The sequence below is a fragment of the Phodopus roborovskii genome, unplaced genomic scaffold (genome assembly GCF_943737965.1).
Source record: "Phodopus roborovskii unplaced genomic scaffold, PHOROB, whole genome shotgun sequence".
NCBI lineage: Eukaryota > Metazoa > Chordata > Mammalia > Rodentia > Cricetidae > Phodopus > Phodopus roborovskii.
In genome coordinates this window covers 8,300,507-8,326,557 of record NW_026126599.1, presented here as the reverse complement: position 1 = coordinate 8,326,557, position 26,051 = coordinate 8,300,507, and the positions used below count along the sequence as shown (strand labels likewise).

General features: G+C 43.4%; 1 protein-coding gene across 9 annotated transcripts in view; it reads left to right on the top strand.

Moving 5' to 3' along the window:
* The window catches only part of Fry (FRY microtubule binding protein), a 356,445-nt gene that overhangs the window by 318,444 nt on the left and 11,950 nt on the right, over window positions 1–26,051 (top strand). For 8 of the 9 annotated variants that reach the window (XM_051205273.1, XM_051205274.1, XM_051205269.1 and 5 more), the window contains 7 exons: window positions 6,927–7,127; window positions 7,400–7,561; window positions 10,296–10,462; window positions 11,973–12,162; window positions 16,316–16,465; window positions 17,461–17,559; window positions 20,954–21,037. In XM_051205273.1, coding sequence (XP_051061230.1) covers window positions 6,927–7,127; window positions 7,400–7,561; window positions 10,296–10,462; window positions 11,973–12,162; window positions 16,316–16,465; window positions 17,461–17,559; window positions 20,954–21,037 — 1,053 coding nt within the window. The remainder of the gene's footprint in view (window positions 1–6,926; window positions 7,128–7,399; window positions 7,562–10,295; window positions 10,463–11,972; window positions 12,163–16,315; window positions 16,466–17,460; window positions 17,560–20,953; window positions 21,038–26,051) is intronic. The other variant, XM_051205268.1, reaches the window with a different exon arrangement.

Below are 26,051 nucleotides of genomic sequence, written 5' to 3'. Positions count from 1 at the left end.
AAGAAGCCAAGCTGTGATGATGCATGCCTTTAAGCCCAGCATTATGGAGACTGAGGAAGATGAATCTCTGTGAGTTTGAGGCCAGCCTATCTACAGAGCAAGGGTCAGGACAGCCAGGGCTACACAGAGAAATCCTGTCTTGAAAAAAAAAAAAAAAAAGGAAGAGAGGAAAGAAGGAAGGAAGGAAAAGAGAGAGAGAGAAAGAGAGGGAGAGAAGGAAAGAAAGAAAGGAAGGAAGAAAGAGAGAGAGAGAGAAAGGACGGGAGAAAAAAGAAAGGAAGAAAGAGAAAGAAAGGCTGGTGCAAGGCAAACTTCAAATGAATGCCTGCATAGTTTCTACCTTAAACTGTTCTCAAGAGGATGGATGACAGGGGATTCAGCTAACTATAATCAGTGACCAGGAAGGAATTCACTAAATGCAATGATGTTTGTTTCAAAAAACATGAAGCACATCACCTTGAGTTCTGAAATGTCTGAGCCAGAGCTGAGTGTTCAGCCAAGGTCAAGGGCCCCTCCATCCAGCAGCTGCCCAAAAGCTGTTCTTAGGCTAGGGTTCAAGCCCAGCACCTCTGCATTCTGGAAGTTAAACTAGGAAGGGGAAAAAAAACGGACACCAAGAGAACCATCCTTTTCCTGTCTCAGTCCCAGGACAGGGTCACACCACAGAGTATGTGGCAGAATACCTGTCTAACAATCTCATGGGCTTGACTCCTGGGGCTCCATCCCAGCCCTGAGAAAAACAAAAACAAAAAACTAATGTTTTCCAAGGACAGTTAAGTAGTGAATACCAGAACTCATCTGTCATTGTCTCTCTCTCTATTATTCTAGTCAGCAGCAACTGAAAATGTCTGTTATTTTATCATCTAGGATTAAGGTGTTAGGGGACTGGAGAAATGGTTCAGAAGTTAACAGGACAAGCTGTTCTTCTAGAGGACCCAGGTTCAGTTCCCAGCACTTGCCTGGTAGTGCATAATCGTCTGTAACTCCAATTCCGGGGGAAATCCTACACCCTCTTCTGGCCTCTGCAGGCACTGCGTGGGCATGGTGTACATATTTACCCACAGTCAAAACACTCCCTACACATAAATGAAATAAATATTTTTAAAGGTTGGTTCATATTTATAAAAGGAGCTTGAGAGAATAGGAAAAAATCTATCCAAGCAAAGTGGTATACATCTGTAGTCCCAGATACTTGAAGGTACTCTTGAGCCCAGGAGTTCAAAGTCAGCGTGGTCAGCACAGGGGAACCCCAGTCTCCAAAATGAAGAAATAAACCCTTAAGAATGTTTTGCAGCTTCTGAGCTAAAATGAAATAAAAGACAGAGATGTGGACAGAATAGTGACATGGAAGAATTCCAGCATCATCTTGAATGTTAGGTCTGACCCTTGGTCCAATGGGTATAATAAAAACCCGGCATGAGGAGTCACACGGCAGTATATCTTGGGCCATGCTGAGAAAGCTCAGTGGTTAAGAACACAGTGTCAGTGTCAGACACACAGCCCATGTTCTCCACACCAATCCATCGGACAACCCCACCAGTGGCAGTAACTGGCGATGAGGAGAGTAATGTAAGCATATTCTGGCTTCTTTATCCAAACATGGTTGCCAAAACAAAAACAAACAACAGAAACCCATGTTTTTGTTGTGTCTGTCCCTTGTCATTAAATAGCTTCTGGAACTTGAATAAAATCTTCATAAGGGCTTTTGCCCTTGAAGTTGCCCAGAATCTTGCAAAGGTGCTGTGTCTGCGCCATTAATTTCACATCCGAGGTAGGAACCGCAAACATTTTTAGCCCGTGAGTGGGGTCGGCTGCTGCCACTTTTTAAACCCTCTTTTGTCTCCCGAGATATTTAACCATTTTGTCAAATCAAGGATTCAAGCATCCTAAATAATCAGGTATTAAAGAGAACATTATTGTTGTTGAGATGGGGGAGCAGCTTCTGAAAGTGGGCTCTTGATGAGATCCCTTCCAGGAAGATGTGCAGGAACTCTGATATTGAATATTGACTTTCTCATTGGAGTTTGTGCATGTTTTCCTTCATTTTTAAATTTATTTTTATTTTTTGTGCATTGGTATTTTGCCATGGTTGTCTGGTCCCCTGGAATTGGAGTCACGGACGGCTGTGAGCTGCCATCTCTTAACAGCTGAGCCATCTCTCCATCCCTTTTCCTTCATTTTTTTAAAGTTATGTCTACTGAAGACTATGTTGTTAACACCACTAGTTGCTGCATGAAAACTAAAATGCGCTGGAGTATTTTATACAATCATCTTAAATAGACCTTTTGTTTGTTTTTCTGTCCATTCACACTGCTCCCCAGGAACTTCAGGTAAGTCACTGTTATTCTTCATTCTGGTGCATTGGTAGGTGGATTGGATCGTTGCATAGTTATAGAACATGCGTGCTCCCCCTCCCCCGCATCCTCTCCAGCTCATGTATGCCTGTTTGTGTGTAGAGCTCTACTTAAGTGTGTGTGATAGAAGGTTTGTTTTGTTTTGTTTTGTCGCCCTCCTTGGCTGCTCTATCTAGTATGGAAATATGTTCTAAAATACAAAAAAAAAAAATGCTTTATTATCCTTAGTCCTGGAAGTTGCATGATTGTATCTCTTTCTAGGAGACAGGTCTTTGTATATGGTCTATATGAATAGGCATCTTACAGTTCCTGATGAGGCAGCTACACTCTGGATGAATTTTGTTATCCTGTAGAAAGTGAGATTGGGCTAAGGATATACCTAAGTGATAGAACGTCTACTTAGCATGAACGAGGCCTGGGTTCCATCCCTGGCATTGCCAGAAAATAAAAAAACAAAGAAAAAAAAACTAACTCTGCCTGGCAACTAGATCATTTTTTCATTCAAAACGGGTGTCCATCGAGAAAAGGGCAGTTTCAGGGGTGGGATGGGGGTGGCATCGGTGCATGTTTTCAATCCCAGCACTTGGGAGGCAGAGGCAGGAGGCTCTCAGTGAGTTTGAGACCAGCCTGGTCTACAGAGTGAGTTCCAGGACAGAGAAACTCTGTCTTGAAAAGACAAACTCAGAAAGAGAGAGAGAGAGATGGTGGCGCCTGGCCTAAGTCAACATCATCTTAAGCAAGCTGACCCATGACCCTGTCACTTCAGGACTCACTCTAAGTAGCTTCATTTGAAGAAATATGTTTGAGAACAATTTTTTAGGGGGAGGATGCTAGCAGTAGAGCTTGATGGCAGAGTGTTTTCTTAGCATGCGCAAAGACCCGCTTCAGTACCCCATAGTCACAACAGTCTTAACAGGTTTGTTTCAAATCATTTCATGAATATCACTTTTGACATTTCTGGGGTATTTGTGAATATTCTGCCACCTCAGTATAAACTCTGGGCATTATGTTTAAGTTTGATAACTGTATGTACAAATGGTTCACCTGAAATAGCCGCACTCTGTATTTTTACACATATAATCTGGCATCATAAATAAATAGGGTTTTGGCTTTTAACTTTGTATGTGACTTAAGGTACAAACTGAGCATCTGGTGGAGAGGCAGGATGGGTGGCTCCCACTGAATAGATTTTTGTGCCATGCTGAGGAAGCTGAGCTAGGGGCTAGAAAGATAGCTCCATGGTTAAGAACACTGGCTGATGGGGCTGGAGAGATGGCTCAGAGGCTCCAGAGGTCCTGAGTTCAATTCCCAGCTACCACATAGTGGCTCACAGCTATCTGTAATGAAATCTGCTGCCCTCTACATGCAGTAGACTACTGTATACATAATAAATAAATAAATCTTAAAAAACAAAACAAACACTGGCTGATTTTGCAGGGAACCCAAGTTCAGTTTCCATCGCATGTACATGGGAGTTCACAACCATCCGTAACTCCAGTTCTAGGGGATTTTACACCCGTTTCTGGCCTCTGCTAGTGGAGCATAAGTTCTATTAGGTCTTAATAATTAAAGCCCAGAGTCAGATTTAGAAATCATGCTACACTCTGGCACAGCATACACACGGCACACAGGCACACATGCAGACAAAACATTTATACACATAAAATAAAAATATAAATTAAAAAAAAAAGAAGTTGGGCTGACTTTTACCCACAATAGAATTTTGTTGTGCGTGCTAGAAATCCAACCCAAGAACTGTTAACAAAGCTAAGTACATATGCTACCTCTGAGCTACCCATAACCCTGGTACCATGGGCCTTACCTGGGGCTAGACCTTAACCCTGCTCCAGTTGACAGTGCTAAGTATGTGTTCTACTTCTTAGCTGCACCCATAGCCCTACCACCATTGTGGGCTTTACCTGAGGCTAGACTAGGTAAGAGTTGCTCCATCTCAACTCCTTAACTACCCCTAGGGAAGTAATTTCAACTCCTTTACCTGGAATGGAGCTGTTATATCCTCTGTTGAGACAGCTATTATCTGTGCCTACCAGTTCTCATGCCCAGTGGGTCCAAGCTGTCCCCAGGTCAGGGTCCCCCCCCCCAGAGCAACACAAGCATCTCTGCCCAGTGTAGCAGCCTGTTACCTTAGATACCCTGTAAAGCTTCGGACTCAGGGTCAATGGGGGCGATCCCCAGAGCTGTTGCTTGTGAGAATCTGTCGAACACACCTGTTCATTTGGTACAAGAAATTTGGTGGCATGTGTTTGTGTGTATTATTTCTCCAGGATCTCAGCCTTCCCTTGTCTTCATCTCTCTTCATTTTTGTCCCTTTCTTCACAAATTACATTTTTCTTTTCTTCCAAGATTTTTTTGGTCTTATACATGTTTTTTCATATTCCAACTCACAGTGGTTACTTTAAGCCAAAGAATTAACTGTTCCCACCAGGAAGAATAAAACTATATTATTTAGTGGTAATTAATCACATCCATCTGGGAGGGGGTAGATACAGGTTGAGTTTCCTTATCTAAAATGCTTGGGACTAAAAGGATTTCAGATTTGAGTAGTTTTATTTATTTACTTACTTTGGAATAGTTGTATACACATAATATACACAGTTTCTTGAGGTTGAGACCTGAATCTAAACGCTGAATTCACTTTTCCTCTGCATTTCACCTGAAGACAATTTTGTGCAGCATTTTTAGGGGTCCTGGGTTTTTGACTGTGATCTGTACCATGGATTTTCTACTTGGGAATTCCATGATGGGGCTCAAACATTTAGGATTTTGGAACACTTCAAATTAGGGAAGCTCAACCCATGTAACAGAAAGGTATGAATATAGACCCTGGTTCAGTTCCCAGCACCCAAGCAGCTCACAGCCATCCATAACTTCAATTTCAGGGTTCTGATTCCCTCCTCTGGCTTCTGTGGGCACTGCATACACGTGTGCACACACACATATATGCAGGAAAACACTCATATCTGTAAATAAGAATAAACAAATCCAACTAGGTGGTGGCAGCACACACCTTTAGTCATAGTACTTAGGAGGCAGAGGTGAGTAGATCTCTGAGTTCTAGGCCAGCCTGGTTTACAACATGAGCTCTGGGACAGCCAGGGCTACATAGAGAAACCCTATCTCTAAAATAATAATAATAATAACTAATAAATTCTAAAAATACCATAACAGGGACAGATGACAGTGATAGTTTCTTTATTTGGAGTGATATGTTTAGGAGTCTTACTATTGCTTTCCCCTACAAATAGCCAAATTAATACTTGTTTGAGGGGAGGTCTGTGACACTGAGGTCTGTGACACTCAGAAGAGGTCTGTAACATCGACAACCCTGCCTCATTTAGAGTCTGAAACAAGAGACCTGAACTAGCAGAGGAAACCCAGCCTCCCGTTCACCACACTTAATGCTCACCCCCAGCTCCTAGGGGTGAGCTGCCGGCTGACCCCTCATCAGGCCGAGTTTCAGATGACGGATTCACAAGGTTGGATGCCAGTTCTCACTCAGCTGACCTTCTCGTTTAGATTAAAATTCATTATCATCAGGGTGGACATCTTCCTGCTAGTCCTGTTTTAAGAGACAGAAAACCCATATTCTTTTCTGCAGGAAAAAAAAAAAAAAGTTATGTTAGCCAAACAGACTTATTTAATAATAGCTGGTGTTTCATAGAGATCTGAGGATCTGAGGTAGGACTCCAGGCCTTAACACTCCATTGTCCAGCCAGCCCGGTTCTCAGAATGGGTAAGCCAGCAGGAAATCTTTGATGCAAAGGCAAGAAATTTAACCAGTTCCCAGCTTGGGATGATTTAAAGATGAGCCTTAAACAAAAGCCCATATGTAGCTTCCTCGTAGTGCATGGCCCGCCAAAAACTGTCTGACTCTTACAAGCCTTTAACGCTGCATTTTATCTATGGAATCTGCTGTGGCAGACAGTCTGGGATGTTTACCTAATGTTCTTCTACTGAGTAGCCAAGGAATTCAGGAATGTGCTTCCAGCAAACATGTTTCTCCTTCTGAAAACTCTACTAAACAGGAGCTGGTGGGAGAAGGAAGTGTACACTAATTTTAAAGTTATTTTAATATTAATAGTCTCCCTTTTTGGACAGATTTTTGAAAACACAGTAATTTTCCAAGGTTTACCAAAATCATTGACTATAGATATAAATATAGATATGGGTATGGGTATAGAGATAAATATGTATTGGGTGTGGTAGTTCACACTGTTAATTTCAGCACTTGGAAGAGAGAAAGAGATAGGTGGAGCTCTATGAGTTCGAGGCCAGTCTGGCCTACAAAAGTCAGCTCTAGGCCATCCAAGGCTACACAATGAGACTCTGTTTCATATATATATGAAGAGTGCCACCACTTCCATCCATGAGATAACACACTTACAGAAAAGGTCTGCCTTTTTGTCTCCTCATGTTGGTAATATGAAGTCTGGGTACCACAGCAGATGAGGGCTTGGGAGTTGATGCTGACCATGTTCATTTCTGACTGACAATGTGAAGACGTGTGCCTGAGGCCTGGGGCATGAAAGGCCGGCTGTGGTGTGATTTCAGGGGGAGAGTATGGACAACTTCAACTGGGGAGTGCGCAGGCGTTCCCTGGACAGCCTGGACAAGTGTGACACGCAGATCCTGGAGGAGCGCCAACTCTCGAGAAGTACTCCCAGTCTGAATAAAATGAACCATGAGGATTCAGATGAGTCATCCGAGGAGGAGGACCTCACAGCCAGCCAGATCCTGGAACACTCAGACCTTGTAAGTAGGGATGCTCCCACAGGAAAAATGGGAAGCCTCAGATTTTGTTTTGATTTGTTGGTAATTAAGTCAGGAGTTTTATTTCCAGCTAAATACACTTTCTATGGCTGCTGAACTGAGATCTGAATGCTCAGATTCATGCTGGGTTGCCCACTGCTGTGTTGGCGGTCCAATGTCAATGGCATATAGAACTCGGAGAAATCACACCTGTCTGCCAACATCTGGAGAGTAATGGCTTGTGTCACATTTTCTTTCCATTGCTTTCTAAACAGATCATGAATCTGTCCCCCTCCGAGGAGGCCAGTCCTCTTGAACTGCTTACCACCTCCTGTGACTCCACTCCCGCCGACACCCATTCCTTCAACACCAGAATGGCAAGCTTCGAGGCTTCCTTGCCTGATATAAATAACCTGCAGATCTCAGAGGGGTCAAAGGTGAAGAGATGGGGGGAGGGGTATTGTGGTTTCCTTAAGTGGGTGGGGAAAAGAAAAAAAAAATCCTAGTTCAAAATTCTTCGAGGGAAGGGGTTCAAAGTGTGTGGGTGGGGGGTGGCTTTAGTCCTTGGGTTTTAGTGGAATGATGGAGGCTTACCCCCCTGACCCAGTGCTTCGAAGTTGTTTTCTGCTCACAAACTTGAGCAGACTTCCCTGTGGTTGAGAGAGTTGGCCTGGGGCCTTTATAAAGTGAAATACTTGACTTCCAACTGATGGCAAAACAAAGTGATGTCAAGAGATCGCTGTGGCTAGGAGAGTATGCATGTTAGAAAACAATACACTATACACCAAGGGAGGTGTGGGAGCGTACATGCACTGGGGGGAATTTTTTCTCGTGTAGGAACTGATTATACAATTTGCTCATTGATTCAGCGCTTGCCTTTTGGCAAACAATAGGAATGTTTAAAGTCAGTCACACAGAATCATGCCCGATTTGCATAAAACTCTCCTAGCTAGACTCCCTGAGGAGAGTTATCTAATGCATAGAATTTCCGTATCTAAAACGATTGGCTTTAAAACAAAAAAGTCTGTGTATATTTCATTTAAAGTTTATCTTATTAAACTTCACAGAAAATAATCCTGTTCATAAAACCATCCATTTGTATGCTATAACCACGTATATGCCCTTTAGTATAAAATTTGATTACTTCCTACTAGAAATACCAAAATAGTCTATCACAGTTTGAATAGAATTAGAAATTCCTGATCCTCATTTTGGCTATGGTTTTGCAACTTTGAAGAGAAAGAAAGAGTGTGTGTGTGTGTGTGTGTGTGTGTGTGTGTGTGTGTGTGATTTTTAAAATAAAACTATAACACTTTCTATACCATTTTACATTATACTAAAAAAAAAAAAAGTTTGAAATCAAGAAACCCCTAAATGCTTCAAACCAATAGCAACCACTTAAGTTAAATCATCTAAAAAATTAAATAAAAATTACTTCTAAGATTGCCCCAACTCAAAAGGGAAAATGAAAACTGTAATTGGGATTCTTGGGGTCCTTTTTTGACCAAAAAAATAACACACACACACACACACACACACAAACACCCATCCCCCCCCCCCCCCCAAAAAAAAAAATCTTGGTCTACAGTCAAAACCTCTAGAATCCTAAGGTTAAAACATTTTAAGTTAAATTTCTTGGGAAAGCCTCATGAAATATAGGTGACTTTTGAGCACGTTATTTCTCAGCATGAATACATTCTCTTTATTTTTCTTTTAAATGTTAGTAGATAAGTAGGTAGGTAGGTGGGTAGGTAGATTGATTTCTCTTAAGAAAAATAATCTAAATTCTATCAAGAAAACATTAGCTCTGATTTCTAAAGACATATCTACTTTCTCATGACCAAAATTTCTGTAGTATTTGATAGGCTTAAAAAAAAAAAAAAGACTCATCCATAAGAACTCGGCACCTCCAAAGACATGACCTGCCCTGTGTCTCCAACATAGCTCTAACATCTGGCTAATTTCTCCTCATTAGTTCTAAATTCAGGATATTATAAACCAACAGCCAGATGTTAACCCACAGTAAGGGTCTAATTTCCAGACATTTCTGTTTCATCCTGATTGTATTTTTGTTTTAAGATGACTCACAGAAACACACACAAGGACTTCCTGCTTTTCTGATGTGTAGTCCAGTTGCCTTCCTTCCTCTTGCAGAACAGGCTGTTCTCCAGTTGACTTCCTCCCTGGCCTCAGCTCAAGTCCAGCCCCTTTGTCCATTTGACTCTCTGTAGCTCTTCTCTACCCAAGATCTGCCTGCTCTAGAGCGGTTACTGTTACTGTTTATTGAACACACTATGGTGAGCTGAGAGCCACACTCTCACCTTAGCCGCTGCCCTCAGAGGGTGGCAAGGGGAAAACACTCATGCAGATGAGTGGTAGTGTGCCTTTTCTAGAGAAACCCGTCACCCAGAGCAAACACACTACAGACGCTTGCTTCTCTGAGCATCCATTGTGCCATGCACCGATGCTTCTATATTCTAGCTTTTGTTGGAAAAGGGATTTTCTATTGGAGCCTGTCTCTAGCTGGGGCTGGAAAATCAAAGTTTGTCTGTGTCTGGCTTCTGCTGGGTTTGAAAACTACAATGGCCCTGTGAGCTGGGCCTCCAAGGACAGGTCCAGGCATTAGCGCGCGCACACACACACACCATCTGATCTGGGTGTGCTGACTTCTTATGAATACAAAGGCAATAGCTTCTCTTCCAGATCCCACCCTGATGGCCAACTGACATTGAGCAAACACTTGACAGGTGATGCAGAGGTTGCAACTCTTTAAGCATGAACACTGGACAAGGGAAAGGAGGTGTTTCTCTGACCATATCGAAGTTAGCATTTGTACACTCCAAACACAGATCAAATGTGACAATCTACCAAGCCCCTTAGGGATGATTATGGAAGAGAACGGGAGGAAGACAGTAGAGAAGGGATACTTCAGAGAATTTCTGAATGCAGTTCTAGAAATTAAATGTCCCCTTGTCTATGACCATACCACCCTGAATGAGCCCGATCTCGTCTAATCTTGGAAGCTAAGGAGGGTTGGGCCTGGCTAGTACTTGGATAGGAGAAAATAAATGTCCCCATTTCCATCCTGCTCAAGGGTTTATTTCTGCTTCAGGAATCCAGTTTTCCACTATATATTCTTATACATTGGGGTTTAACATTTTGTTGTTGCAGGCTGAAGCTGTCCCGGAAGAGGAGGACACCACCGTGCAGGAAGATGATCTTTCAAGTTCCATCAACGAACTCCCAGCAGCTTTTGAATGCAGCGACAGCTTCAGCCTAGATATGACAGAGGCAGAAGAGAAAGACAACCGAGGCCTGGACCGGTACACTCTTGCAAGGCGAGGCAGCCCTTGGTGAAATGGGTGGCATGAGCATGCGTGGCACGTTGTGTGGCATTCATGGTACTTACTAGCTTGAGTATAAAGCTACATATCCACACAGTGCTGAGATTCCTAACATGGAACCTGGCAGGGCCTCGATTCGATGAACCTGGTAATCATCCAACCCCATGTAGGGCTTTCCATCATGGGACTAAGAAGGATGCCCATGCAGGCATGTATAGGTCCAGAGAGCAACATGAAAAGCAAAAAAAAAAAAAAAAAAAAAAAAAAAAAAAGGTCTTGGGGGGACATTTGAAGATATGAACAAAACTTGAAAATTAATTCCTTCCATTTAGAGTAGAAAGACACACACACACACACACACACACACACACACACACACACACACACACACACGGGACTCTCTACAAGCTAAAATACTGAACATTAACTGAGTGTCTTGCAGCCTGGTGCCTTATGCCCTAAAATTAGTGACTTACATAAACACAAGAGAAGGCAGGATAGATGAAAACATCACACATTGCATCCATTCAATGTCTACAATAAGTCACAATTATAACACTGTTTGGATCTACTTTAGAAGAACGTTGAAATGCTATATTTACATTTTTGGATGTTGAAAATGAGAGCTAAGTAAAAGCCTGTGGCTAGCCATCAAAAGAAAAAGACCAGGGAATATCCCGAAAAGAGCTGGACATCTCTCCTCTTGCCCACCTTTCCATCTGTCACTCTGCATTTGCCTTCCCTCATCCCTGTCCTGCCCTCCCCTTCCCTTAGTATTCTGAGCGTTCACACACATGCATTCATCGTCTGCATCAGGGTCAAGTTTGACGAATCCAAAGTTGAACTAGAGTTTATCTGAATGCGAAGTGCAGAACAGTGGTAATGCAGAGCTGGGAATGGATGTTTGGTCTGAGGCCTGACCTGGGAGAGCAAGGGCTTGCTGGGGGCTAGGAGAGATAAAAGCCTGTGCAAACTAATTAGGAATGGAGGAATCAGCCAGGCATGGAGGCAAATACCTTTAATTCCAGGACTCAGGAGTCAGAGGCGGATCTCTGTGAGTTTAAGGCTATATTGGACTACATAGTGAGTTCCAAGCCAGCCAGTACCAAAACAACAACAACAAAGAGATGAATTATAGCCAGGCTGTGGTGCTGTACACCTTTAATCTCTGCACTTGGAAGGCAGAGGCAGGTGGATCTCTGTAAGTTCGAGGCCAGCCTGGTCTACAAAGCAAGTTCCTGGGCAGGCTCCAAAGCTACACAGAGAAACCCTGTCTCAAATAAACAAAACAAACAATCAAACAAAGATAAATTATAGAAATGTGAGAGGTAAAGTCTTATTTTATTGGAACCAAAATATCTCAGAGCCCTCTGGTGAAAGCCAATTTCCCAGAGGGCCCTTGAAGGGAAAAAGGACCCACTTGAACACCACAGCGGGTTGACACTCAGGTATAGAATTTCTTCAAGGGGCTGTCACTTTTTAATGTAGTGGTTTTGTTTTCCAGCTTTGGAGAAGGTGACAGGGGTGTGTCACCCCCTCCCTCGCCCTTCTTCTCGGCCATCCTTGCTGCCTTTCAGCCCGCTGCCTGCGATGATGCCGAGGAGGCCTGGCGAAGCCACATTAACCAGCTCATGTGTGATTCAGACGGCTCCTGCGCTGTGTACACGTTTCATGTGTTCTCCTCTCTGTTTAAGGTATGGGCGTGGGAGCATCCTGACGACAGTGCCTGGGAGCTTCAGAAGGAGTAGTATTCTGAAATAGTTATTACCTCCTCTGGAGACTAGTTTCTCTACCTACTGTTTCTGCTCCACCTGTATTGCCTCCCCCTTTGGAAGAGGCTGAACTCAATTGAGTTCAGGTGGGCTGCCATAAAAGGACTATGTAAGTAGCATAAGCTACACTTAACTCTGCCACTCCGTTTTCTGTTGACATTCTGGTTCGGGTTTCTGTTGCTGTGATTAAAAAAACGCCATGACCAAAAGCAACTTGGGGAGGAAATAGTTAATTTGGCTTACAGCTTGCAGTCCACCTTGAGGAAAGCCAAGGCAGGAACTGAAGTGGAAACCCAGGAGGCACATTGTTGACTGGCTTGCTCATGTGATTTACTCATATGACTTCTATGTAACCCAGGATACCCTGCCCAGGGTTGGCACCACCCACAAAGGTCTGGACCTCCCCTCATCAGTAGTTAATTAAGAAAGTGTCCCATACCCTTGCCTAAAGACCCATCTAGTGGGGGCATTTTCTCAATGGAGGTTCCCTCTTCCCAAATGACTGTAGCTTGTGCCAAGCTGACAAAGCAGTAGCTAGCACACGTGGCATTGGGACCTTCAAAGGGATCTTCAGCTTGGCTATTCTAGTGTCTCCTTTTCCTTGGGACACACACTGAACATTTTCATAATGGTTAAAAATGGTTTTTTTCTGATACCAGGCGAGGTTCACATAATTGTAATGCCAGCCCTTGGGAGGCAGAGGCAGGCAGGTTGTTGGGAGATTGGGGATAGCCTAGGCTACAATAGACAACTTTTATTTTCCTCTTTAACATTTATCTTATTTTTTATTTTTTTATTTTATTTATTTATTTATTTATTTATTTTTGAGAACTACATACACAGCACTGTTTTAGTTAGGGTCTCTGTTGCTGTGAAGAGATACCACAACCATGGAAACTCTTGGAAAGAAAAACATTTAATTGGGGCTGGCTTACAGCTTCAGAGGTTTAGTCCATTGTCGCCATGGCAGGCAGCATGGTGGTGTGCAGGCAGACATGGTGCTGGAGAAGGAGAGTTCTACATTTTGAGCAGCAGGAAGAAAGTGAGACTGGGCCTGGCTTGAGCATTTGAAACCTCCAATACCTACCCAACCAACCCCCCAGAACACACTTCTTCCAACAAATCCAAACTACTCCAACAAGGCCACACCCCCAATAGTGCCACACCCTGGTAACCAAGCATTCAAATCTATGAGCCTATGGGGGCCATTCCTATCCAAACCACAAGTATTTATTTCAACCCCACCCATGCCCCTTGACTCCCCCTCAACTTCACGACCTCTTCTTTAATGGTACATACATGTATACATATTTGTAAAAACAACCTGCTGACTCCATCTAGGGTGGCTCATATGTACATATGTTCAGGGATGACCATTTGGGGTAGGATAACCTGTCTGGGAGCTCATCTCATTTTTCCTTTCTCTGCAGCCATCGATTGCCCGTAGCTCTTCATCTAGGGGCAGAGCCCTGTGAGACTGTCCCAACTTAATCAGTGTGTGAATTAGTGTTGACTTTGTGTGGGTCTTGTTTAGGTGGCCATATTGTTGAAATGCCCTGAGTGCATCTTCCCTGACATAACTAAAAGACGCTGTTTCACGGCAGATGCCCTGATGTTCTGGTTCTTACACTGGCCCTCTCCCTTTGCCATGATGTTCCCTGAGCCTCAGGTGCAGAGGTTGTATTGTAGACACATCACCTGTGAGTGTAGACACATCACCCACACTCAATTGTTTGCTGCATTTTGACCAGTTGTGAACGTCTGTGGTGGTTTCCCTCTGCTAGGAAGAGACTCTGCTTTGATGGGGGTGAGAGCTACGCTGACCTGTGGGTACGAAGTCTGGATTACGTCACACAGTATAACATTTTTCAGTCCCATCCATTTGCTTGAAATGTTCCTAATCTCATTTTTCTTTACAACTGATTGGCACACACACCCTGAATGGTGTAAATGCACCACAGTTTGATTGGTCATTGATCAGGCGAAGGACATTTAGGTTGTCTCCGTCCCCAGCTATTGTGACTAGATCAGCAATGAATATTGCTGAACGGGTATTTCTGGAGTAGGCTGCTGGTTCCTCTGGGCACGTGCCGCAGGGTGATGTAGCTGGGTCATATGGTGGGTCTATCCTTAGTTTTTGAAAATCCTCCACATTGATTCCTAGAGTGGCAGCACCAGTTTGCAGTCCCACCAAATGGTTGTTTCTCCTTTCCTCGACAGCATTTGTTGTCCATTGTCTTCTTGATTTTTGCCATTCTAGGTAGAGAAAAATGAGATATCAAAGCAGTTCTAATTTGTATTTCCCTGGTTACAAAGGATGTTGTACACTTAAGATATTTCTTAGCCATTTTTTTGTTTCTCCTTAAGAACTTTCCATTCAGCCAGGCAGTGTTAATGCACACCTTTGATCCTAGTAATCTGGAGGCAGAGGCAGGTGGATCTCTGTGTTCCATGCCAGCCTGATCTACAGAGCGAGTTTCAGAACAGCCACAGCTACATTGAGAAACCCTGCTTTAAAAAACAAACAAACAAAAATTTTTTTTTAATTCTCCTTTTTTTCACTGGGTTATTCATTTTCTTGACTCTTTGGTTTATTTGGTTTTAGTTCTTTGTATATTCTGAATATTAATCTATATCATTTAGATAGATAGATAGAGAGAGAGAGAGAGATAGAGGGTGGAAGGTTCTGCCCCACTCTCTGGGCTTCCTCTTCACTCAGTGGATTATTTCCTTGGCTGTACAGAAGTGTTTTAGTTTGTGGGGTCCCATATGTCAGCTGTTGACTTTAGGCCCTGGGCAGATGTTGTCCTATCCAGAAAGGCGTTTCCTATAGCTGTGAACTGCAGGGCACTGCCTGTACCTCCTCCTAGCACTCTGAGTGTGTCGAGTTTCACAGTGATGCCCTGGGTCCATCTGGGGCTGATTTTCTGTGCAGGGTGGTAGATATGCACATAATTTCAGTCTTCTGCATGTGAACATTCGGTCTTCCCAGCAGCATGTGTTGAAGATGCTGTCTTTTCTCGGTGTGTATTTTTTACCTCTCTGTCAGCTATCACATGCCTGTGGTTACATGCACTCATGTTGGATTTTCTATTTTGTCCCACTGCTCTGCCTGTCTGTTTCCATTACTTAGCTCTGTAATGCAGCTCAAAATCTGGGCTGGTGATCCCTGTAGCATATAATTCTTTTGCTCAAGATTGCTTTGGCTCCCTGAGGCCTTTTTAGGATTTCTTTACTAAAGGTGTTCATCATTTCCAGTTTTCTGGTAGAATTCTTGGTATTTGTCTATCATCTATCTGTCTGTCTGTCTATATATCTCTTTTGGGTTTTTGTTGTTGTTGTTTTGGCAGGCTTTCTCTTTGTAGTCCTGGTAGTCCTAGAACTTATTCTGTAAACCAGGCTCTGTCTCACAGGTGCTGGGATTAAAGGAGTGTGCCACCACTATCCTGCTTAATTTTCTTCTTTTGTCATATTGCTCCGGCTAACGTTTTCAGCACTGTATTGAAAAGGAGTGGGGACAGGTGACAGCCCTGTCTCCTTCCCAGTTTTAAAGGAATTGCTTTGAGCTTTTCTCCATTTAGGATAATGTTGCCTGTTGGTTTGTCATAAATAGTTTTTATTATGTTGAGGTGTCTCCTCTGGATCGCCTGGAGCTTGAGTTATAAGAGGTTGTGAGCCTCCCAACACGTGTACTAGGAATCAAAGGGGTTCTCTGCTCTCAACTGCTAAACCATCTCACTAACTTCATTCTTTTCCAGTGGGTGGAGAGAGAAGGTTCAAGACAAGGTTTCTTTGAGTAACAGCTCTGGCTATCCTGGAACTCCCTTTGTAGACCAGGCTGGCCTCAAACTCACAGAGATCTAACCTCACTTTTTTTTGTTTGTTTGTTTTGAGGCATCTCATGTACACAGGCTGGCCTCAAATTCCTGATCCTCTGCCTTCCAAGTTCTTGATTACAGGTTTGCACATCCATGCCCCAAATTATTTTAATGTTCTGCCCCATACACACAAAATGTACTTTCCAGTGTACAAGTTGAGGTTGGCATTTGTGAATGATCCCTCTCCTGCCTTACAGAATATTCAAAAGAGGTTCTGCTTCCTAACCTGTGATGCAGCCAGTTACCTTGGAGATAACCTTCGGGGAATCGGGTCTAAGTTTGTCAGCTCTTCCCAGATGCTCACCTCCTGCTCAGAATGCCCTACACTGTTTGTGGATGCTGAGACTGTGAGTATCCTTGCCCTGCCCTGGTGGAATACCAAGCCTGTAGAGAGATGTGTGCGTGTGGTCCACACACTTGTGTGTGCACATGAGGTTGCACACATGCTCATGGGTGGAGGCCAGAAGACAACTTTGGGTTCCAGGGTTATCTCATTGGCCCATTTTAAAGACACCTCCAAGGCTGTGAGCAGCATGGGGTTGTGACATGCCTCCTGGAGGTCTCTGGATCTGTGGAGTAATTAGCAAACATTGCCAGCTGGAGCCAAGGCATTTCAGAGAATTAGGAACAACCTACCTCTGTGCTCCTTCTATGTCCTCAGCCCTTCTCCCAAGTGACTCTGACTTTGCCAACTGTGCATATGAATGTATGGCCCTCACAGAGGTCACCTGGAAATCTCTAACTGACTATCAGGCCATTATTTATGAAGAGAACTTTGCAATACTGGCCAACACTTTTAGGGCAGGGGTTACCCATGACCTTCATTTCTACCATGTCACATCCAGAACCATCAAATCGGCTGCGTAACTACCAGTGTTTATGACCTAATGAAGAACTGCATTGAATTTTTCTTTTCCAGACACAGCCTCCCAAGTTCTCTGGCTTATAGATAAGCACCCCTTGAAGTGTCTTGAAATTTCATTTCCATAAAGTCAGTCTTTGCAACAGCCTTATTGGGCTTTCAGCAAGGAACACAGTATGAAAAATAATTCTACCTTAAGTCATTTTAAATGCAAATTGAATAGAGTCAGTTTGCAGATCTCTTTAGAGGTCTGTCTTCCATAATGAAACATGAAATATTACTGATAATGATAATAGAGCCATGCATAAAATGGGTGTCATAACATAGGTTTCCAGTGCAAGGCGTGGGTTCCAAACTAGTATCTGGTTCCAGCTGTGAAGCCAAATTAGCTATCCACTTCTACATCTTTTCTGCTTGTGTAGCTAGGCCTTGCTGTCGGTGTTGCCATCTGTCTTTAAAGCAATTTGTTCCTGTCTTTAGCTCCTTTCCTGTGGGCTCCTAGACAAGCTGAAGTTCAGTGTGTTGGAACTGCAAGAGTATCTGGACACATACAACAACAGAAAAGAGGCCACTCTGTCGGTAAGCTGATGTTTCTAGGCATGGTAGTTCAGCTGCAACTGAGAGAGCCCAGCTGTGGGAGGTCCTGGGGGTGTTGTGAATAATGTGAATGGGCTCTGTTGGGGTCGCAATTCCTATTTAATATCCACAGGACAGCACATACTCCTGGTTATAGTTAAATGCGCATGCCTTTGGTCAAAAGGCCAAGAAGCTCAAATAGAACCAATGAAAAAGCAATGGTCAGCTTTCAGCTATATCCCCCTAGTGTCCCCACCAAGAAATCAGCACATGTCTTTTTATATATTTGGTATGTCCTTTGATGTGCATTAGAACAATTTTCTTTTGTCCAAGATTTGAATTTATCTCCTATTAGGTTTCTATTCCATGATAAAGATCATGGCCAAAAGTAACTTGGATTAGGAGAGTGTTTGAGCTTAGAGGTTACAGTCCATCAGAAGGGGAAGTCAGGGTAGGAACCTGGAAGCAAGAAATGAAGTATAAGCCATGCAAGAGTGCTGCTCATCCCTTGTGTCCCATGGCTCACTTAGCCTGCTTCCTTATATCACCCAGAACCACCGCCCACAGTGGGCTGGGCCCTCCCATATCAGTCATTAAGGAAATGCCCCCACAGACTTTCCTACAGGCCAGTCTGATGGAGTGAATTTCTCAATTGAGACTCCCTCTCCCCAGATATGTCTAGGTTTGTGTCAAGTTGACAACAAGCTAACCAGTACATCTCCTTCCAGTGTCAGCTTCTCTCAGATCTATTTATGGTGGGTATCACCTCCTTCTAGCTCCTGACCACTATGATAGCTTTTTCTCCTTGTCCTTACAGCTTCAACTGGCCCTAGCTGTTACTCTTAACGTCTCCCCACCCTCGACCCCCACCTCCATTTTAGATATAGAAAGCATCCATGCAAACCACCTGCTTTCTGACAGGTAGAGGCCCAGAGAGCTCAGATGTCAGTAGTAAAAATATGACAAGAAGGTGTGTGCATATGATACTTACTTGTAGCTATGACAAAGTGAATATATATAACACCTGCTTGTGTCTGTGGCCTCCTATAAAATTTCCCCGGGCACTATAAGAAATGTATGGATTTTGAAGACAGATGGACCTGAGTTCAAATCAAAGCTCAGTTACCATCTTTCACTGGCCATCTGATACTAGCTCATTTGCAAATTACTGTGAAGACATAGTTATGGCAGGCATAGAAGCCATCCTTTCCTCGAGTCCATTTTGTATGTCTGACAGCTTACTGAGTTGTAGGTTTTCCTTGTTATTATTCTTATCTCTCAGGAGATTTCTGGGGCTGCACCATAACTCTGCTCTCTCGTATTTCTGTGGCTCTCTACCTATCTTTATGTCCTAGCTTCTTAGCTCAGAAAATTGAGCCTCTCTCTCTGGCTGGAAGCAGGGTTTACTGTATCATGCCCAAAGATCCCATGTCACATCTATGCTACTTAATATCCCAGATGCTTAACCCCAAGTGAAAGCCCCATCATGAATAAGCCATTTCTGTAAGAATCTTTCTTCCAGAGGCAAAGACCTGCCCTGTGGCAGTCTCCTGATCATAACAGAGAAATGGGATGTGGTAAAGCCAGAATCATCCCACCAGTGATAAGTGTTGGTCCTATCTTCTAATTTCCACCATATAAAATGTTTCTAATCATAAGAGATTATTCATTTTCATTCATACACAAAGCAGGAATGATCGGTAAAAAAAAAAAGAAAAAGAAAAAAAAAAACATTTTCCAAGGCAATATATTACATTCTTGAAATTATGATTTTGGGGAGGGTTTTCGGGAGACAGGTCTCACCATGTAGCTCTGGCTGGCCTGGAGCTTGCTATGTAGTCTCAAATTCAAAGAGAATTAAAGGCATGAGCCACCACATCTGGTCATGCAATTATATTTTAAAGGCAAGAGAGATGGCTTAGCAGTTTCCAGTCCTGGTTTGGTTTCCAGCACCCACATGGTGGCTTACAACCATCTATATCTCTATCCCAAGGGATCTAACACCCTCTTCTGAGCCACAGGAATGCATATGTTCAGACAAGCACACACACACACACACACAGAGAGAGATAGAGAGAGAGGTAAGTAAATCTAAAAGAGAATTTTTTTCGAGACAGGGTTTCTCTGTATTACTTTGAAGCCTGTCCTGGAACTCTGTAGACCAGGCTGGACTGGAACTCCACCTTCCTCTGCTTCCTGAGTGCTGAGATTAAAAGTGTGTGCCACCAATGCCCAGCCTAAAAGAGAATTTTTTAATTTTTTTAAAGGTCAGGAGGGCAGATCAGTCAATACTGAAATGCCACGAGTTTATTTTTCACCACTCTTATATACCTTAACGAAAAAGGGGGAAACGGTATCATGTATATGGAACAAACAGACTTTTCTTCCTCACTTATTCTAAGGGTTCAATAACCGCACCTTAGCTTTAACTTCTTGTTCCCTAGCCTTGAGGTCAGGAGTAGCCACACCTCAGTGGCTACACCTCAGATTCAACTTCTCCTTCCTTAACCTTGACCTTCAGGAGTAGCCACACCTCAGATTCCGGTCTGTTATTTAGACTAAGATGGCCCAAACATCCTTCTGTCTCCACACCTTTGACCTTTAGGTCTTGTGACTTGCTGACAGCTTTGAACTCTGTCCTTGTGCCAAGATAGAGTGCAGCCATCTTTACGGGCACCCACAAATTCCCCCTTCTTAATATAATTAAAAAATACCTGTGCTTCTGCTACAGGACAGACAACTGTGTCTGTCTTAGGTAGTCTTCTTCAACCTTCCAGCCTTAACCGTCATGGGAAGCACACATTCTGTCATGTGTGTCCTGGCTTAAGTTGCCTGGAAGCAAAAAGACTTTCCCCGTCCCTGACTACCAGCCTCTGTAATAAAGAACATTAGAGGATAGTGCATAGCTCGATGCCAACACACCTGAGCCAACTTTTCATCGAGAGTTCACAAGCAAGCTCGATGATGTATATGCTTTTGTGGCTACAGCATCTCCTGCAAAAGAAGTGGATGAATCAAGATAAAATGGCCTTTTTAAATTGGTCTGAGATGTCTTGAGTGGCTTTTGCTATATCAAAATCTAAATCTGCCTATTCAATTGCATTGTATCTAAGGATTCATAAGCATCATGTCTAAATCTTAACAGAAGAGCATTTTTTTAATTTTAAAAAGAAATTGTATTTTGAAATGGCCATTACTGAATCTACGCAGATATTTTTAGCTTCAGTTTATCTTTAAACTTCCACATAGGATCCTTTCCTAAAAGTCATTCCAGCAGAATTTTTAGTATTGTTAGAAGCATGATCAATTTTCCTGACACGTGTCATGATTTAAATGTTCTCTGGACATCTGTGGATCTACCCATGCGCTGTCTCTCTCTCTCTCTCTCTGACAACAGTGGCTTGCCAACTGTAAGGCAACATTTGCAGGCGGATCGAGAGATGGAGTGATTACCTGTCAACCTGGGGATTCTGAAGAAAAGGTAATGAATGTCTGTTAAGACTGTGCCTCTCCTGTGGCCTGGCTCTGTGTTGGGCTTGCTCCTCACAAGCAGCATGGAACTTGAGAGAGGAGGAGGTGGCAGGAGCCCATCTCCCACATTCACATAAACCCAATAGAGGAAGGTGTGTGTCCATACCATGCATGGCTGTGTGTTGACAGGACTGGGGGACTTCCTTTTTCTCCTTTCAGGAAAAATAGACATAAAATTAACCTTTTTTGCCAGGTGCTGCTAATCATGCTAATCACTTCCCAATAAACCTGTTCTTAATCCAGAATAGAAGACCACATGTCATCTTTCTCTGCGGGACTGTTCAGTTCCTTCCCTGAACCTGTTGACTACATTTTATCAAACAGTGCAAAACAGGTTTTCCCATTTAGAATAGCCTAAGTACACACCGTATGCCAGCAACTGATTACAAAGTCATTATATTAGGAAGGAAATCAGGGAGAAGAGTGAGATAAAACTATTCATTCTGCAAGTAGGTGTGAAGGGCCTCCTATCAGGCTCTTAGGGTTACAACTGCCCTCCAGATGTTATCAGGGAGATGGATATCAATCAAGGCATCATAGGAGCGTAGCCTGCGGTAAGTGGCTTTAAGAGCAGAAAAGAAAAAAGTGGGCTGTGAGCACTGGGAAGGCTTCTTGGTTGGTGTAGGAGACAGAGTGAACTAGAGCTAACTGGGGAAGGGGGGGGGGGAGAGCGAGGAAGGCTGTGTGGAGGTCCTGAGGCAGAGGGGAGCCTGCTGTTCTAAGAACTGATGAGAGGCTGTAGGACCAGAGTGCAGATAAAAGGCAAGCCTGACAAGCTTCTACAGACATTGGCAGAAGCCTGGCTGAGAAGACTTGGCCATTTCACAGCAATGGTAAACAACCAGCAGGGACGTGGTCAGACTGAGCATTGCCATGCTGCACGTACCATAGAGACAAACTGAAGGGGGCAAGAGGGCACAAGGGAAGCTAGGAGGTCACCCCTGTCTGCGAGGAGGAAGTGTGACCAGGCATTACATCATTACTCAGTGGGCATTTCCTGTTATACACCCTCCGGTGTAAGAGACAGGATTTAGCTGGGCAGTGGTAGTGCTAGACTTTAATCCCAGCACCTGGGAGACAGAGGCAGAGGCAGGAGTTTCTGTGAGTTTGAGGCCAGCCTGGTCTACAGAGTGAAGTCCAGGACAGCTAGGACAGTTTCAGAGAGAGATACTGTCTCTGGATAAACAAAACAAACAAACAAACAAGCTTTATTAATGTATAAAGAGCTCAATAAAATAGCTGGGCGGCGGTGGTGCATGCCTTTAGTCCCAGCACTCGGGAGGCAGAGGCAGAGGCAGGCAGATCTCTGTGAGTCCGAGACCAGCCTGGTCTACAAGAGCTAGTTCCAGGACAGCCTCTAAAACCACAGAGAAACACTGTCTCAAAACACCAAAAAAAATAAATAAATAAATAAATAAAAATAAGAGGCTAATAAGGTTTGAGGTTAATTTTTTTTCAACCTAACACCAGTAATTCAATACCAAGTTGGTCATTGTCACCAAACAAGTTTAGAGTGCTGAGAATTACCCTCAGCACTACCTTGTTCCTCCATAAGCCCAAGATACATGAATAAGGAAAAATCGCTACTGTAAGGCTGAGAAATAATCTAGATGGGGTTTTTAAGGCAGTTTCCACCCTTTTTGAAAACACATTTGTATTTCACTCTAGTTTCCATGTTTTTGTTTTACTTTTTCAGACAGGGTTTCTCTGTGTAGCCCTAGCTGCCCTGGAACACACTCTGTAGAACAGGCTGGCCTTGAACTTACCACCTCTGCCTTTCTAGCCACCACTGCCCCCCACTGTTTCCAGAGATTTTAAGATTGGGGCATCATGGTGCTGTAAGGTAATGCCTTCAGAGCAATGCTTACTCAAATGCGGAGTTCAGAACCAAGAGTGCCCTAGCATCTCCATCAACATGTGTATACATGTGTGTGCATTCCTGTGTGTGTTTGTGTGTGTGTGTGTACCTTATACCCTATGCTCTTAGCAAGGACCAGAAGCACAACTTTTTTGCTATGTTGATCAGTTGGCCTCAAACTCAGAAATCTGCCTGCCTCCTGAGTGCTGGGACTAAGGCATGTGCTACTATACCCAGTTTGAATTATTTTATTTTTTTAAGATTACACATGCATTAATATTTTGCCTGCATGTATGTCTGTGTGAGGATGCCAGATCCTCTGAAACTGGAGCTACAGACAGCTGTGAGCTGCCATGTGGATGCTGGGAATTGAACCTGGGTCCTTGGGAAGAACAGCCAGTGTGTTTAATGGCTACAACATCTCTAGCCCCAGCTTGGATATAAAATACATATATATTACTAAGTTTCACATTTTTATGGTCACCTAAGAAGACCCACTACTGATTCAACTTAATTACCCTGTTAATTCGCACTTGCTGGCCAAAGTCAGCCCAAAAAATAGTCACCGGGCTAGAACTTATAACTAGCAGAGGTCTAGCCCAGTATATATATATATATATATATATATATATATATATATATATATAGTGTATGAAAATAGTTATCTAATCATTTACTCTCTGTTATCAAATCCTATGACACACTGTAACGAAGACTCATTTGGGAAAGTGCATTAATACGTTACAGACTTTCTAGGAATAAAGGTAGAAATCATATCTCTGATCTGTGTTTGGTCAGAGTCCCCTGGTTACCCCTACAGATAAATGGAGATTATCAACAAATCACCCTAGTCCGCATATCCTAACTTTGCTTCCTTACTTCCCCTTGCCCTCCATCAGTCTTCATTTTGAAACCTTTGGTTCTTGGCTTCCACTTGCCTTTTGCATTCATGCCCTCCACCACTTCTAGCTCTCTTTGCTTCCACACTCACGTGTCACCCTGAGAATTCCTTTGTAGGAACATCATCGAGTTTACTCACACATGCTAAGGAGGTCCTCATGTGGCCTGTGTATTTGGGAGAAGCCGAGTGGCAACCTGCAAATGCCATATTCCATCTCTCCAAATTGTCTCTAGCCTATTCTTAGAGTCAAAACACACACATGGACAAAAACAAAAACCCACAGAGAGACACCCAGCAGATACTGAGTTGTGTAAGGCGGTGTTTAGAAATCTACAGAAATAGTGAGGCTAACCAGGCAGTGGTGGTGCACACCTTTGATCCCAGCACTCAGGAAGCAGAGGCAGTTGGATCTCTGTGAGTTCGAGGCCAGCCTGGTCTACAAGAGCTAGTTCCAGGACAGGCTCCAAAGCAATACAGAGAAACCCTGTTTCAAAAAAAAAAAAAAGAAAGAAAGAAAGAAAAAGAAAAGAAAAGAAAGAAAGAGAGAGAGAAGGAAAGAAAGAAGGACAGAAGAAAAGAAAAAAGAAATAAATAGAAATAACGAGGCTATATACAATGTCAAGGAGTGATGATTGTGGGGTTAAAAAAAATAAAAATGGGGGAAAAGCAGCATCTAGTCTGATACCTTCAACCTGCTAGTAAAACCAACCAGGTCTGCCCCCAGCTAGCACTAGCTTGAATTTTCATGGACACGGTGGTCACCAGGGAACTTAGGCAACAGCCAGTTGTCTGGAGAAGATGCTTTTAATCTCGTGTATAATAACTTTGAAGTCTTAGGCCAGTGAATGGTTTGGGTTTCCCACGGCTTGTATTAACAATTCTCTAGGGTAAGATCCAGCATATGCTAAATATAGTGCAGAAAGCAGGGTGAGCAGTTTGCTTTTGTCCTACAAGATCAATTCTGTTCACACGCACAAACTGTTCAGGAGTTTTACCCCGTGCCTTCACCTGTCAAGACAGAAAGAAAAACCTTTTCATGGCTTGTAACCAGCACCACATCTCTAAAAGACCGGTTCCCACAGGCCTCTCTGTTCTGGAGTTGCGGCCCCTGGTGGTTGAACTGACCAAGTCGACCAGCTCTGATCTCGACAGGCTATTTTCAGCCTCCACCCTGTAAAGTAGCCCCAGCAGAGCTGAAGATGTATCTTTGTTAGAATCTTTTCTGGGGCAGGGGGTTGTGAGTATGTGTGGGGAGGGGTTGTCCAGACAGGGTTTCTCAGTGTAGCTTTGGAGCCTGCCCTGGAACTGGCTCTGTAGACCAGGCTGGACTCAAACTCACACAGGTCCCCGTGACTCTGCCTCCCTGAGTGCTACTACTTTTTTTGAAACCCTAAATGCAAATGAGGCCTAGTCTATGGCCTAGTGAAGGAATTCCAAATGACAAAAGCCAAGAAAGCTGTCACTATTCCACCTGGAAAGGAGTGTTTGGGAGAAGCACTGGGTACTTGGCCACCTCCCAAGAAGCACAGTTGTGCCCTAATTACTGAGTGGGAGGGATCCGGTGACATTTCTCAGGACCGAGCCGGAGCCTTTACTGACCTGAGCCGACTTCACTGTCTTCATGACACTTAAATGTAATGTAAAAACTGGCCCTGTGGTGGTGGTGGTGCACACCGTTAGCCCCAGAACTCAGGAGACAGGAGAATCTCTAATTTGAAGCCAGCCTGGTCTACAGAGCAAGTTTCAGCGCAACCAGGGCTACACAGAGACACCCTATTTCAAAAATCCAAAATTAAAAAGCCAGGCGGTGGTGGCACACGCCTTTGATCCCAGCACTTGGGAGGCAGAGGCAGATGGATCTCTGTGAGTTCAAGGCCAGCCTGCTCCACATAGTGAATTCCAGGACAGCCAGGGCTACACAGAGACAAAGTCTATCTCGGGGAAAAAAAAAAAAAAAAAAAAAAAAATATATATATATATATATATATATATATATATATATATATCCAAAATTAAAAAATAAACTGGTCCTGTGTACCTAATCTGACAGCAGGCTATGTGTCAGCACCTAAAAATGGAATTTGTAGACATAAATTTTTCCAGGGTCATATAATATCCAATACAGGGTTTAAGAGATTTACTTCCCTTTCAAAGCTTAGAGATGCTGACCAGAATCCATTAAAAAAAAAAAAAAAAAAAAAAATC